Source organism: Apostichopus japonicus, chromosome 22 (assembly GCF_037975245.1).
Source record: "Apostichopus japonicus isolate 1M-3 chromosome 22, ASM3797524v1, whole genome shotgun sequence".
Taxonomy (NCBI): domain Eukaryota; kingdom Metazoa; phylum Echinodermata; class Holothuroidea; order Aspidochirotida; family Stichopodidae; genus Apostichopus; species Apostichopus japonicus.
In genome coordinates, this window is record NC_092582.1 from 24,792,878 (window position 1) to 24,809,440 (window position 16,563).

Here is a 16,563-nt window from a genome sequence, read left to right on the forward strand (position 1 = left end):
GATCTCATTTGAGAATCACGTCACATGCCAGTGATATCAACAACAAAAAACACACATGACAAAGTTCTCCTATCCCCAGTCTCTTTTCGGTCCAACATCAGCGAATAATTGTCGAACAGTGCAGCACTCCGTGCTTCTGTGAATATTTAGTTTAATTGAGAGTTAAAGATTGAAATAGAAATAAGAATGATGTCATATATATGATGATATATGATGTCATGCATGTATTACAAGTTGCAAGTCTGATTTAATCATTTTTACTTCAACTCTTTTCATTTATGACAACTGATGTCTCTAACTTTGTTTGTTTAGCCTATACCTTCTGTTTGTATTTCAACATGACGTCATATGACCGTAAGATCGGACACGATAGTACGGCTGAAAAAAAACTTTGCGTTTCGTGCGCGATCGAGTTTGTGCCGCAGTCATAATTTATAGGCTTTAAAGACTAACCCTAGTCGATTTTTTTTTACCCTACAACCCCAATCCTAGTCCTACCAGTCCTAGGTACGTCCTTGCCTATAAGCTGATACAGTATCGGTATTCTGTAGCAACTAAGATTAAAAATATAACATTGTTAATAACATAACATATTACCTAGGAAGATTTATTGCACATGCCTCATTTTTTTTTCTATTGGTGCGTCCAGGGAACTGCTACTCAGAGTAGCAGTTCCATGGAGAGTCGTCGCGCAAGTAATTTTGTGTGAATACCGAATTTACATATACCAGACTTGCGTGTATACTAATTTTGTGTTTATATACCGGGGCCCCTTGTCGACTTGTCTCGTTTGTGATTTAATCTTCCTTCGCTTCTCGGCCTTTTGGATAAGATCATGTGTAGTATCTGTTCCCTTTCGAGGGGAATGGCGATGCACACCTGACGATGATCACACAGTCACAGTCCCGATGCAAGGGGACTGGGGCTGAGAGCGGATCAGTCGTTTGGTAGTTTGGTTTTCGTGCCCAGGTTCTTTCCTGGGTGACTTTTTCTTAAAAAGTATCTTCCTTGTAGTTTCGCACAGTGCTCAGAGTACAAGAGAGGCAGGTTTGTAACTATTACAATCCGGAATGCTGAGAGAGTAGGTAGCAACCTGTCCGTCGCCACTGCAGGAGAGCCTTGTCGAACCTAACTAATGAACACAGTTAACCCGAATCAATTGCTTACCACTACAATGGAATCAACAACAACTGCAGTACAGCTATTGGACTGCACCGGAAATTGAAAAAAAAAAAACTAACATTACAGCTTTTGACAGCCATACTCGAGATGTTAGTATAGTCTTGCCTTAGAAGGGCAACAAATTACACCATTTGGCATCTAAGCACACCTTCGTACAGTAGAAAATCTCTTAAAGGTGAAAAATCCCGTGAATCCCAAAATCCCATGAAAAATCCCGGGTAAGCGCCAGACGCTACCGGCCTTTGTAAAAATTATTACAAGGAAAACTTTTTTTTTTTTTTTTTTTTTTTAACCACGCTTGGTATCTTTATTGGTAACATTCTTGTGCCAATTCGAACATATTTGAATACAATAAGGTCAAAAACCTTTTACAAGTAATGATAGGTACATACAAAAATCATGATGAATCGATATTAACTGAACAGTATAGTGCAATTACTAAATGAGTCTTTTAACTGCTCGTAAGAAATGAAAGCTTTGCCTCTTTGCTTGAGTTCTTTCTCAAGTTTAATAGCAAATTTTAACTTATATAAAAAATCTCTACATCTCATTTCCGTGTTCGAATTTTTCTTACTAAAGATGAAGTACTTGAGATGAAAAATTAAGAAATTATATGGATGATTTACAGAATAATGAAACCCAAAGCAAATGTCATTCTTCGAAAGTATAAATTGTCTGCCAAAAATAGCTTGCTCCACATCTAAAATAAAGTTCGATATAATAGGGCAGTCCCAAAACAGATGTAACAGGGTCTCGTCATAGCGGCCACAAAAGTGACATCGTGGGTTATCGATTTGCCCTATTTTATGACGGTAGTTGTTTGTTCCAATAATGCGATGGAGGAAGCGAAATTGAAAATATTGCATCTTGGAATCTCTGACAGAGCGAAACGGGGCTTGAAAAATTTTCTCCCATTGGGTGGCTGTGATATTAAAATAAAGATTCCATTTGGCTACAGCCGCAGGAGGAGTGCTAACACGAGTAATAAGGCTTTTATAAATATGTTTAGAGACAGAGGGAATAAATTGGGGATATTCACTAGAGCTATTAACAGTATCCTTATAAACCTTCATCAGTCCAACCTTCCATGCTCTAGGGATAGACGAAATAATTCCATAGTAAACAGTAAATGGGCAATAATCTAATCTATACTTCTCTTTGAAACGCAGTATTGACAATGGACGATTGTCATTGTCAAACAGATGTTTCACCTGCCAAATACCTTTTTGGAACATTGAGTTGTAAAAAACCATCTTATTGTTAATTTTAATAAACGAATTGTTCCAAATTATCTGTTCACCATAGGAGAACCTATTATTCTTTGGCTTATGGGTGGCAATTTGTGGGCAATGCAGCAATCACTAATCTGTTTATAGTTGGAATGTAGAATTATTATAACTAGGGAAAATTAAATTGATTTCTTAGATTATCATCATTCTTCTTGCAAACAGAATGACCAGAGAATAGGGTTTTTTTTCAAATGGTAGTGACGTCGTGGTCTCAAGCCTCTTTACTTATGTTTCATACAATCGTACATACTATTATGAAACCTTACAGGCAATTCTGCTGGTATAACGGGCTACACCGTAACCGGGTTTGACTATGATAGCCCAGCGGTCCATGAAACAATGCATGGGGGGTATGGATGATGATCATGCACACCAAACTAGAGGGGTGGACCGTGGTTGTGCTTTCCCCACCCCTCCCTTCTGCTCCTCCCATCCTAAAATGGCGTGCACTCACAGGAAAAAATAGCTTAGAATAAGCAAAACAAGAGGAGCGTGGAGGCCGAGTGGCTAATGCTTTTGTTTGATATATAATCCTGTTAAGTTGTGTCCTTGGGCAAGGCATTTTTTTCTCGACTGCCCGTCTCCATCCAGGTGTATAAATGGGTACCTGTGAGGTAAGTGAGGTGTGTGCGCTGGATTCTCAGCAGCCAGCCTGATGACCAGGGATTCAAAGTGCTATGAGATGGCTGTGCCATATAAAGCGCTTTACAAAAACTAACATAACATAACAAATCATCAAGTAAAATTACTCAGAAGAAAACTTGAAAATGGTAAGTCGCAATAAGCCGGAATTGTTCGGAGATTAATAATACAGAATAGTGTCACTATAACAAATAGTAAATTAATAGTTACTACCAGCAGTGAGCAATTCCCAACCCAACCCCCGGGCCTCGGTCCATTGTCAAACCCTATCCAGGAGTTTTGGGGGCTTATATATGAAAAGCTCGAATCTTTTTAAAAGTCGGGAGGAGGTTTTAAGGGCCAGGACACACGACGACCCTAGCGGTGCCAGTTTAACCGTCACCCTGACCCAATTGTAAATATGCTCTCGGAGTTTGCCCGAGGGACCAGGGTATATGTTGAGGCCCGCGGGAAACTAAACTCGAAAAAGACGGGCGTATCCGTCGCTGCATCCGTCTCCTATAGTTAACGGCATATGTCCAGGGGTATATTCGTCCGGGGGTATTATCAGGGGGTAATTGTCTAGGGGGTATTCGTCCTCGGGGGTAGTTGTCCGGGTGGGTACTTGTCCGGGGGGTTTTTGTCCTCGGGGGTAATTGTCCAGGGGGGTATCTGTCCGAGTGGTAGTTGTCCTGGGGGGTAGTTGTTCGGGATGGTATTTGTCCGGGGGTATCTGTCCGGGTGGTAATCGTCCGGGGGGTTATTGTCTGGGGGGTAATCGTCCGGGGGGTATTTGTCTGGGGGGTATTTGTCCGGTCACGATACAGGTCCTTTTGCCCGCTCCGTCGAAAAAGTTTATCAACATTACCGATCGTACACATGCATGGTACTCGCGAAAGCGATTTGCATAACGGCTCCTCCCACTCGCGTGCCACTCACACTTTTATAATCTATATATATTTTACCGCGCCGAACATGACAAAATAGTATATAATATATAAAGGTTAAAACGAACAATATATATATGCTATGCGATATATATATATATATATATATATATATATATGATATGCGATATATATAGGTTATGCATAACGTATATATATGAAGAAGAAACATAAGTCATATATATTACTGCATAACCAACATATATTCCTCGTTATAATCAATATATATGGTATATAATATTGTCACATATAACGAACGTCATTGACAGATACGTAATAATGAACGTCATTGACAGATACGTAATATAACACCACGCTTGATTTGTGTACAGTCTATATGGCAGTTGTACCAGGGAATTGTGCCAACGCAAAGTCTTGAATCTATTTTTAGCAACGGCTCATAACTAACCTGCATCTCTGATTGGTTGAATTCAAACTAGTGGGTTTGGGAACTGAATGCGATTTAATTTTGTATGTGGAATACTCGCTAATTAACGTTTTTGGCAGGGAAAAACTTGGCTAATATCTTAATTTGCTGTTTTGTGATTTGATGTATGTAAAAAACTCGATGGACATGTCAAAAAAGTAGAAAACGGCTACCAAACGCAAAATGCTCATGAATAAACATACTATTCACTGATTGGTGGAATTCAAACTAGTGGATTTGGAGATATGAAAACTTGTGCCGAGGACACTTTTACTCGTTATCGATATAAATCGTTAATTACTCCCTAATTAACGCTCTTGACAGGGTGAAACTTGGATGGTATCTTAGTTTGCTGTTTTATGTATAAATCGATGCACATGTTAAAAAGGTGGAAAAAAGCGACCCAACGCAAAATGCTGCTTTAAATTCGCTACGAGAGAACAAGGAATATCACCGACTGCAAAAAAAATCAAGGGCTTTTCCTCGTGGATCCCACCAGTGTTTGAAATATATTCCAGAAAAAAATCAATTGCTTTATTTTATGTGTAGATTTGTGGTTGAACTCACTATAAGAGATCACGAAATATCTAAAAGTGATGCTGTTTCCCGTGGCTTTAGGTCCTCGACCCCTCTTCGGCTCTGAGAAACGTTCTGTACAATGGTTAAGCTTTTTCCTGACAACTTTTTCTACAAGTTCTGCAGCTTCCGGGGACTTCGCATCGCACCCTTTGATAATATTAAACTAGCAAGAAAAATATCTCATGCACATTTTTGGTCTGAAAATCTGCAAGCAAAGCAAAATGTTCATAAAAAAGGTTTCATTGTTTGATCTGACGAGTATAAGTTCATTTTCAAGCCATCAAAATACATACTGTTTATGGATTCGGTACAGTGTCACATCGGTATTACTTAACGAGGTAACGATGTATACTTTATTTTCATATAACGCGCGTTATCTGTAGCAGTTTGAACTTAATATTTTCTTTGAATTTCGCTGAGATGCTAAAATGTTATAAAGAAAGATTCAATATTTATTGTAACTTGGCAGCTTACTGTGTTTCTTAGAGTAAACAATGATCTTGCAAGTATTAGAGGGATTTAGAGTAGATACAATTTAAGTAGTCTTATTCATCGATCAACGCTTATATACAACAAAAGATCAGTAATGTTTTATTAGTGAGTGTTTTCAATTGTATTGCCCACCATCTTGTCTACTTACGTCTACAAGAATTTGTAGAGGTTATAGGGACCATGTATTTATTGTAGTCGTTTACGTTAGTTAAAACCAAACGAACGCATTACTTAGCAGAAACGGATACAGGCGAGCGGTCGGGTACAGGAGAGGAGGTAAAAATATTTCACGCCGCGCTTCTTGCTTAAATGCTATTTACTCGTTGGTTGTTGTGGGTTTTTTCTTAAGTAGCTGCCGTATAGGTGCGTCTAACTGTAATTTAATATACGTTGTGTTTGGGGAATGTTCTTACTCATTAAATAAAAGTAATGCTCAAGAGAAAGTATTCATCCTTCGCCTTGATTAAGTAAACTGCCATGGATACACCTATGCTGCTGGCTATGGTAGTCTATGATGCAGTGGCGGAGATTTCTTGTCAGAAGTGGGGGGGTTGCAGGCCATTGATGAAATAAAAAGTCATAACTGCTGGCTCACTATCTAAGTGGAGCGCCACCATAACTTGGCAAGAAGTGCACAAGAATTTTTTGGCAAATATTGCCTCCCAGATTGCAGTAAATGGCACTGCCCAGGCCTTGAAAAGCTGCATTTAACCAGGGGCGTATGCAGGATTTTCTAACTCGGGGCGCGTATTACTATCCAAGCGGAGTGCCACCATTGGTTGGCGCGCAGCGTACAAGCAAATTTCTGGTTTTGGTACCCCCAGATCACCGGAAATGGCACTTCTCGGGCTTGAAAATGACCAACCATATGTACACTTTTGCCTGAGAACCAAGTTTTTTCCAAATACTTTTTTCTCATCTATAATCTTTTTGAAGATTGTCACCAGTCACACATCATGTTCGACTTCATCACATATCCTGTGGATCATTGCTTTTGTAGGTGATTCTTCATCGCGGCCCATAATATCCGTCAGCCCCACTGTTCAGAATTTGAAAATTCACAATTGTCGTGAATAAATTCTCTTCAAAACATACCCATAATGTTGCACAAAATATCATCGATGGACAACCGATATAGAAAAACCTCCTTCAAACCCTAACAGACGGGTCAAAATTGCACGAGTATGATGAAGAATGTTGGTTAGGGAATTTTCTAAAATTCAGACGGCTACTAAAAAATTTCGTTGAAGGAATTAAAAATATACCAGATATTTCCGAAACCGAACACTACACACATCGACAGTTTTGAGCATGGGTGCAGATCAGTCTTGGATAATGGTGAGGACGCGTGTCTGTTCTATGACACTATCTAAGCGGAGCGCGACCATGGGTTCGCGCGTAGCGTACGATTTTTTTTGGGCAAATATACCTCCCAGATCGCCGGAAATAACACTTCCCAGACCTAATAATGCTCCTAAACCTCCTTAAGTTTTAGATCTCATGGCTTAGAAATTTAGTTTGGAGAAATACATGGGCGTCTGCAGAAAGAAAATCAGGGGACAATAATCCAAGTAGACTTTTGTATATACGATGGGTCTGGGGTCCTCTCCCAGAAAACAAATATAGATTGCCGCAAATGCGATTTCCGTCCTATATTTAACAACTGTGGATAAAATACAATAAAATGAGAACTGCTGCATGTCATTTGCACAATGCTGGATCAAACTGCGCCAAAGTTCAATACAGGGGAACTTGAAATGCAGCTATTGGTCAAGACAAATTGGTGGGGACACGGTATATCATGTCCCCACTACTGAAAAAGTTGGTGGGGACGCGTCCCGCTGTCCTCACCAGGATCTGTGCCCATGGTTTGGAGGCTGTTTATCGTGGAACGCCATTTTCATGCTCACTGATATGATGTGATATCTGCTGTTTGCTTTACAAATTCGAATAATTTTGTCACTGTTCCTCTTTCTCTTCCCGTTTTCTTGCCGTATTTTCTACTCCATCCTTTTCTCCTTTTCTCTCTTTCTTCTTTTTCTTTTCCTTCCTTCACCTCGTTGAAGTTGGCAAGTGTATACCGTTCCAAAGCTATTCAACAACAACAAAACGTTATTTTGTGTATGTCTGTTGTGGGGTGAAGTTAGCGCTATGAGCTACAAGTTCCAATGCGAAAGGTGGGGGAAAGGGGCTAGAAATAATGTGTGGGTCAATTCTAACTCGGTTTTCGGTCGTTAATTGTTGATGTAGCCTACCAGGTAAAAGGTTGAAATGACTTTAACAATTTCAAATTTAATAATTTGATTTATTATGCCATTTGGAGCACATAACATAGGCTACTACAGAACATTACTGGCAAAAACTAGGGGGGTTGATTGTGTGGGCCAACCCCCCCTCTTCAAAAAGTGGGGGGGTTAAAACCCCCCCCCCCAACCCCCCCTGTTTCTCCGCCACTGCTATGATGAAAAAGAAGTTATCGTGGTTATTCAAACTATATACGTGTTTCTTTTAGTGGAAATAAGCATTGTCATATCGTCACCAGTATTGCTACTGAATCATAACCGTAAAACTAGGGATATGCATTTAGTTATAGCAGGTAGGTAGATCTGGACAGGTAAAACGGCTGATTATTAATAGAGTGCGCACTGCAATTATGATATCTTTGTAAGATCGGCTGCGATAGTCTAGGCTCGCATTTAAATTCCGGAATCAGAAAATGTAAACAAACAGAAACAAAGGGACGTTACAATGGAGTGTTCTATTTTAATGAAACAAGTATTATAATTGTTATACAATTGCTGCTGATAATTCTGTTTAGTTCGTGTTGTAGTTTTGTCACGGCCTTATTGATGATCTGAAAGACAAACCACGACACAAAACATAATTATTATTGATATGATATCTTCATTCATATTTGTTCGTACGTAGGCCTATGTGTTGTTTGTCTCCATCAACACTTATGTCGATAATAGACTTTCATGTAGGTTTCTTGAACTTATTAGAAACTTTGGACAGTGACAGCATTATTGTTCAATGTTATAATTGTATGTCAAGTCATAATAACACGATGTTATATTTTACATACATTCCAACTCCACAAGGGACAGGTAGAGAAATTGGTGTATTTAGTCTCAGTGATTCTGAAAACAAACTACGGTATCTAAGCAAGTGGCTGGAAACAAGACTACATATAAACCGTAGTTTACACAACTGACATACTCTCAGAACATTTAAAATGTGGTCACGTGATTATGTCTATGATTGTCTAGGCTTGTAGATCCAAAAGTCCAAATACTATTTTTTCTATTATCAACATTTAAATTGTTGGCTTTCATGATCTGTGATGACGTCACTGATGTCGAGTATTCACTGATCAGTTCATCATCTCATGGATTATGATTTTTGATTATGAGCATCGAATAATCGACTATCATGATTTGATTTCCTAATGTAGTCCAAGATTCGTTCTTATTTTAGTTGTTTCACATGTTTTATATATGATAAGTGTACAACTAATCAGTTATATTATTGAGATGATAACAATTTTAACCCGATTGTTATGAAACTAAGAGGATAATGGTTATAAACTGATTAGGATATAAAATACAGATGATAATGATAGTAAACTGATCGGTAATCTTACTGAGCTATAAGGATACTAAACTGATCAGCTATATTAATTAGATTATAACAGTGGCGTAGGAAGGTACTTTTGAGTGGGGGGGCTGAAGACTGATGGCCGGCCTTGGGGAGGGGTCTAAGGGGAGGGGGTTCCCCCTCCCCTTTGGAATTTTTTTTGCATTTCCAGGTCGCCTCAGATGCAATTTGGTGCAATATAGCACACTTCAACCCACCCACTCCATTTTGTATATAATTTTGCATTTTCACCTGGCCTTAGATGCAATTTGGTGCTCCAAATGAGATTTTTTTCTCATTTGGAAATGAAAAAGGGGTTTTCTGACTTGCGAAGCGGGGGGGCGGAATGATACTTCCGCCCCTCCACATTTTTCACTGGGGGGCTGGCGCCCCCCCCCCAGCCCCCCCGGTTCCTACGCCCTTGGATTATAATGATAGTAAACTGATCAGATCAAACTTAAGGAATCAACTAGATTGATTACTCAGCTGATATGAAGTTATTATCGAGAGTTAACATAAATTCGGTGAATATTATGTTTACTTTTTCATTCCAGACAAAGAAAGATTAAAGTTGCACGTATAATTTACATGAGTCTCTTTCATTTATTAATCAGTTTGGAACCGGCACCCGTGGGCGGGTAATCGCCGCCTGAATCTACAGACTGGTCAATGGCAGGTAAAAGATTATTTACATTTCCTTCAGCTATTGCTTGTAATGCAAGTCTGGTCAGTTCATTTCAGTAATGTTGCCCTATACCCTCCGTGTGTTCCATCCTAGCAAATTTCTATAGATAAATTTGGTTTCCGGAGTTACTTGATCTACGTCAGCGTTAGAAGATGTGATGTAAAGTAAATAATTAGTGGGGGGTTGGGGGGGGGGGTATTTATGACATCAACTTCCAGATCCCTTTCCCTTGCTACACGGTTTCCTTATTTTTGCTGAGTGTCATTCTGTCCCCCAAAGTAGCCTCTGTGTGTCCCTCATTATCCAAACAACGGCTACATAAATTAAAATCATCTCTCGAAATATAGAATCAATAGAAAATACTCAGTGATAAACAAAGGAATTGGAACAAAATCAGTCTTTCTTGCTTCAAGAGTCCTTGAATCTCAGTCAGCTCTCTACTCGTTTACATCTCTACTAACACATACATAATTTAAAATCTATACTTCTGTCAAACTGTTAAAATTACAATAAACAGTATACATAACATACTTTGCTCTAATAGATATTATTGTTATTAACAGGGGCGTATCCAGGATTTTCTAATCCGGGGTGGGGGGGGGGGCGCGAATTACTATTTAAGTGGAGCGCCACGATGGGTTGGCGCGCAGCGTACAAGAACATTTCTGGGTTTTATACCCCCCCCCCCCCCAGATCACCGGAAATGGCACTTCTCGGGCTTGAAAATGACTAACCGGATGAACACTTTTGCCTGAGAACCAAGTATTTCCCAATTTTTTTTTTTCATCCATAACCTTTTTGAAGATTTTCACCAGTTACACATCATGTTCGACCTGATCGCATGTCCTGTGGATCATTGCTTTTGTAGGTGATTCTACGTCGCGGCCCACAATAGCCGACAGCCCCACTTTTGAAGGTTTTCAGCCCATTATTTGTTCCGAATTTGAAAATTCACATTTCTCGTGAATAAACTCACCTCAAAGCATACCCATAATGTTGCAAAAAATGGCATCTATGGACAACCAATATAGAAAAACCTCCTTGAACCTCTAACAGACCGGTCAAAATTACACGAGTAGAGGGAAGTATGATGAAGAATGTTGGACTGAAATTTTCGAAAATTCAGACACAGTTAATGGATTTGTGTACAAATATTAAACCCTCTTATAACGGCTATTATAAAACTTGGTTGAAGGAAATGAAAAAATAGCAGACATTTCCGAAACCGAACACTACACACATAGGCGTAGGAGGCGGGGGGGGGGGGCTCCTACTGAAAGAAAAATAAATTGTAATGAGGTAGATAAAGGAAATGAATAGTTTAAAAAATATCTCCTTGATAATTAAAATAAAGCTTGGCCGGCTAATTCGCCATTACTAATGTAAAAGAGAATTAGACATAATTGGACCAAATAATGCTATTTCTCCATCTACATAGGACAATCCGTTGTTAACATTAGCATCCTGCGGTATACTGCGCAATTTCCACGGACCGTACGGTACACGATGTCAAGCGATGTAATAACCGATGCTTGCTTATATGATATTGATATGTTGAACGCGCGCTTCGCGCGCGAAAAATTTACGTTATATTTTTCGGGCAAGTCGTTACAGCCTCCCCCCCCCCCCCCCCGAAATCAAATTGGGTTCTTATGACTCCACACATCGACAGTTTTGAGGCTGTTCATCCTGGAACTGCCATTTTCATGCTCACTGATATCATGTGATATCTGCTCTTTGCTTTACAAATTCGAACAGGCGCGTAGCGAATAATTTGCCAAGGGAGGGGCGAAGCCTGTAGGCAAACTATCTAAGCGTAGCGCCACCACGAGTTGGCGCGTAGCGTACAAGAAAATTTTGGCCGAAAATGCCTCCCAGATCGCTGGAAATGACATTTCCCATTGCCTTTTAAGTTGCATCTACTCTAAGCATTTTCTATTTCGAAATTACTAGCGATATCATAAAAAAAAATATGTTCGGGGGAGGGGGGGCGGTCGCTTTCTTCCCGAAATGTGTCATGTTCCCCAACGACTCTGTCAAGTTCGAGACCAGCCACAGTTGGTTTCATAGCACAATTGTTTCAGGCGTCCATACACACACTCGCGTTATGATAGACCATATTTAGTATATATAGATACATTAGTGTGAGAGGAAAAATGGAAACGTCAAAAATGGAGTTGTCGGTGTAAGGGGTAGGGTGAGGCGCACGCCCCTTCCGAAATCCTCGTTCCGTCTCTGGCTACCCAGCCATGTGTATATAATAGGGATCAGCGCTGTAATGATGTCACTGTTTCTCCTACTCTTCCCGATGTCTTGGCGTTTTTTTTTTACACCCTCCTTTTCTCCTTTTTCTCTCCTTCTTTTTCTTTTCCCTTCCTCCTCATTTTCCCCCTCTTTTTTCCCTTTTTTCTTCTCTTTTTTTCTCTCCCCCTTTTCCGACCCGGGGGGGGGGCGCGCCCCAACGCCCCCCACCCTGGATACGCGCCTGTATTAACTTCATGTTACCAATTCCGCAGTTAAATCCTAATGACAGAGTCAAACAAAGACATAAGAATTTCATTTTTTAATGAATTAATTAAAGGAATAATTACAGTGGAGTTGCAGTTTTTGGATCGTGTTTTTTTTTTCTAGGCTACATATGATATTCCACCAGGCAAAGTAAGAAAGGTTAATTTGTGAATGAGATTAAAGCGGATAGCTACTATTGTAAACATTCAAGTTCTGTTTTTCATTAAATCTTTTCAGTAGGATTCCAAGTATAACTTCACCGTTTTTGTAATGCACAGCAATGATAAAGATGATCACCGATGAATTAAGCAAACACTATATTCGAAGAACACTTTGTGGAAATTTATGGTATTAAAGAGCGCGTGAATTCTAAGATTTGTATGCGTTCCTCGCATCGTTAGCAGTGGTGGGCAGATGTGGTTAGATTACCTCCAGTTTCTCAAGATGGGTGTGTTAAGTGTGGCTTGATGTCCCTCCCGACGCAAACACACATACACACAGAAAGATATTGATCTTTTATCTAGATATCTTGCTGCAGGTGTACTTCTAAACGGATCTGCTACATAGTTCAAAGGTTCTTGTTTCATTCTCTACTTTTGTGTAAAATGTTCGTCCCTTGAAGCAGTCGTCACGTACTAGAGGTAAGGGTGAAGGAAACAATACAGCCTGGAGAAAAATAACGTGACGTCACTGAATATTTACAAGAATAAATATACAATAAAAGAAGATTAGTCATTCTAACTAAAGTATTGTAAGAAGAAGTTGCTGACAAGTAATACATTTCCTTGCACACAAACTAGTAGTAAAGCTGGTTATATTAATGGTTTGGTGGAAGGGAGATGGGGAGGCGGCGGGTAGAGACAGTAAGATTTGTTTTGTACATTGTAGATGCTGCGAAGTACTGTACGCTAATATATAGCGCTGACTACAGTATATATGGCTAGCTGATAAAAGTATCTTTACTATCTTATTCACTTATTGCTATCTCTAGCATAGTAACATTTTAAAGCATGAACTGTGTCCTTTTTTGGTTACAAGAAAATGAGACAATGAGTCACACTTTGGTTACTTGTGGAAAGGTTCGGACAATGTGAGAACACTTCAAGGACTTAGTTATATCAGATACTTTACTCTTTTTATTATTCCGGAAAATTTGAATCTGGCGTATCCTTTAACCAAAGTACCGTACAGTAATATAAAAAGCTACAAATACACATTGATGTGGTATAGCTTGATATTTACACGCACAACATGATAATTTCCTTAAAGCTTTCCAAAATGTTACTACCCCTTGGTTTGTCAGCCTTCAATCTCACTTCACTATTATTAAGTTTGCCACCCTCTATTCCACTTTCATTATTTCGTATGTCATTTATTTTCTTGAATTGGTATTCTGTGATTTATTATGCTGTTATATGGTATGTTACTTTACTGTAGGCTACATTTTACCGAGGTGGAAAATAATAATCAAAGATTATTTTTTGAAAAAATGTCTTCAGTTGCTAATATAAAGTTTAGTCTTCTGGAATTATTGTGTGGACGATGCCACTGACTCCATAAACGGGAAAGATATGAAACAATGTCAGATCAGCCATAATGAAAATACCAGAAGCTCAGGTATTACCGTACTGATTGTAAGACATCAATATGAAGTCATAGAGGTGGTTACACGTTATGACGTAATACAGTCATTTCTACAGTACATTGTACTGGTAAACGTACATTTCTGGCCTCGTGTAGCATGGTTATAAGGTCTCTCCAGGAGAGTGGAGGGGGGGGGGGTTAGGACTCGTGCGATGGGGTGTATGAGGGGGCTTAAATTAATTAACATGGTAGTTGATTATTTCTTGCCGGGAAACAGAACGATACATGAAGGTAAAGACAACAGTACAAAGAATCATATTTAATCTGGTGACGTAATATTGTGTCACTGGAAATAACTAGTAATATACAGGTACAATTGTTATAAAAGCCGTATATACAAAAATTAGCTGTACCACACTAAACAGAAGCTTTATCATAATGTATCATTTCAAGAAGTTGTACATTTCATTTCCTTTCGATCTACTAGTGAGAAAGCTGCAATAGGAACGTTCCAAACAAGAACGACAGGTGTTACATACAGAGAAACAACAGTCACTGTACATAATATATCATCGTAGCAATATGTATTTGCGAGTTTGTTGGTCCTTTCATATTCAAGATGTGTGACGACAAGCATTTTAAATTCCCCTTGAAGCTGTGGGAGGGGGCGGGTGGGTGAAAGAGCTGGTAATACACTATAATGCGAGTACAAACCTATCCACATCCTTATGCAATAACTTCGATTTTAATGCAGTTTATTTACCTAATGCGGTAACGACTATAGGCTTGGTGTTTATCGTGACAAATATGAAGAATGTAAGTGAAGGAACTTTGTTTGGCTGAGTAGAATGTAATGAACTTTCGGAAAAGTAGTAAAAGATAAATTAAAATATAAGAATACATGTAATCAACCACTAAGACTACGGATTATATGCAGTTTGATCAGACCTTGATATGGATCATGTTTGTATACATGGCGTTGAAGGCGCTAAAACGTGTATATGACTATTATATTCAGATATCAGAAACTGTGTGTAGTTAGTGCATAGAGACATAGATTCAGTTTGATCAGACCTTGATATGGATCATGTTTGTATACATGGCGTTGAAGGCTTTAAAACGTGTATATGACCATAATATTCAGATATCAGTAACTGTGTGTAGTTAGTGCATAGAGACATGGATTCAGTTTGATCAGACCTTGATATGGATCATGTTTGTATACATGGCGTTGAAGGCCTTAAGACGTGTATATGACCATTATATTCATATATCAGTAACTGTGTGTGTGGTTAGTGCATAGAGACATGGATTCAGTTTGCCGTGGAATTTCTGGTAATGAATGAATTGATAAGTGTCACGGATTCTTTGCAAAGATGGACAAAAAGATTAAATGTGTTTTCAATGTGAAATATAATTATAACAACAACATTTCTTTATATTCTCGGTTACAGGTTACAGGTGTCGGTTACTGTATAAACTTAATCGCCACCAAATAATACTCAAAAGTTTTCATCACTTTGATTAATTATTATCACTTTGATAGATGCTTGAACTCATGAGAAACCTTGCTGCTTTAAACCACCATCGGAACTTAAATCAGACCTATCACATATTTCTAAACCTATGTACATACTAGCTTCACGTTCTTATACATGTAAGACTTGGGGCTGAAGTTGTTTATATTCTCACCATCGCCTCCTGATGCTAATTACAGGCGGTCGAATTCATAGTTCCTACTATAATATTGCTATTTGTTATATTGCTATTCGTTATATTGCTATTGTTGTATTCGTGTAAAATGGGAATAAATTAGAAAGTAGAAAGAAACTATGTGTAGCTCTACTAACCCGCTTCGTTGTTTTGTTGTACGGATACCATGGTAACCAAAACATATGTAATCACTTGAAAAAAGCTTACATTGCATAATTTTTGTATTTTGAGGTAATTTCCATCTTTTTTCCAATGTGATGCACTTTAACATTGTTAGGAAAAGTAACCATAACAATGACGTATAAAGTCAAAGGTCAACTTAAGGGTCACCTAAGGGTTTTCACTGAACTTTCAACTGTACTTACAACACTATGAATACAGGGCAGCATTATGAGAAATATTAAAAAAAGGCAAAATACTGAAGCTGTCAGAACTGAGAAAAAAGGTTTCAAAATATTCGTGTTACCTCCCGCGTGTTTTGCATATAGACACCGGGGCCCGGGTGGAGTGTGGAAGGGGCTTTCTAACTACGGTGGAAAGCTCAGGGCGCCAAGTAATACAGGAACAAAGACAAACGTAGAAACCATTTTTTGGATAGACAAAGTACCCTCTTCTGTGTTGCGGGAACAAGGAGTAATAGGACTTTACTCTATAAATATATTACATGTTATGGCCGTACCCCCAAGTTGCATGTCGGTTTATATATGACCTTCCAGCAGAAGTCGCAACCGAAAAATGCCTATAGGGTAACTAAAACATATATGTTAACGATATATATATATATATGAATAAATGTAAGTGAAGGGAATTTGTTTGGTTGAGTAGAATGTAATGAAGTTTCGGAAAGGTAGTAAAAGATAAGCAAGAAACTAAGTATTTTATCAACCACTGTGATAAGAC

At 38.8% G+C, this 16,563-nt stretch overlaps 3 protein-coding genes across 5 annotated transcripts in view; 2 read left to right on the forward strand and 1 right to left on the reverse strand.

The window, feature by feature from the left end:
* LOC139963628 (homeobox protein GBX-2-like) overlaps positions 1-16,563 on the reverse strand; it is a 183,004-nt gene that overhangs the window by 120,852 nt on the left and 45,589 nt on the right. The window lies entirely within an intron of this gene.
* Positions 1-16,563, forward strand: part of LOC139963631 (macrophage migration inhibitory factor homolog) — a 177,314-nt gene that overhangs the window by 99,899 nt on the left and 60,852 nt on the right. The gene's annotated exons all lie outside the window — the stretch shown is intronic.
* Positions 1-16,563, forward strand: part of LOC139963621 (NLR family CARD domain-containing protein 4-like) — a 93,869-nt gene that overhangs the window by 61,170 nt on the left and 16,136 nt on the right. The window contains exon 9 of one of the 3 annotated variants that reach the window (XM_071964596.1): positions 9,788-9,966. The exons of the other annotated variants lie outside the window; for them this stretch is intronic. Coding sequence (XP_071820697.1) covers positions 9,788-9,951 — 164 coding nt within the window. The 3' untranslated portion in view covers positions 9,952-9,966. Of the gene's footprint in view, positions 1-9,787; positions 9,967-16,563 lie in introns of those variants that run through there. 3 annotated transcript variants of the gene reach the window in all.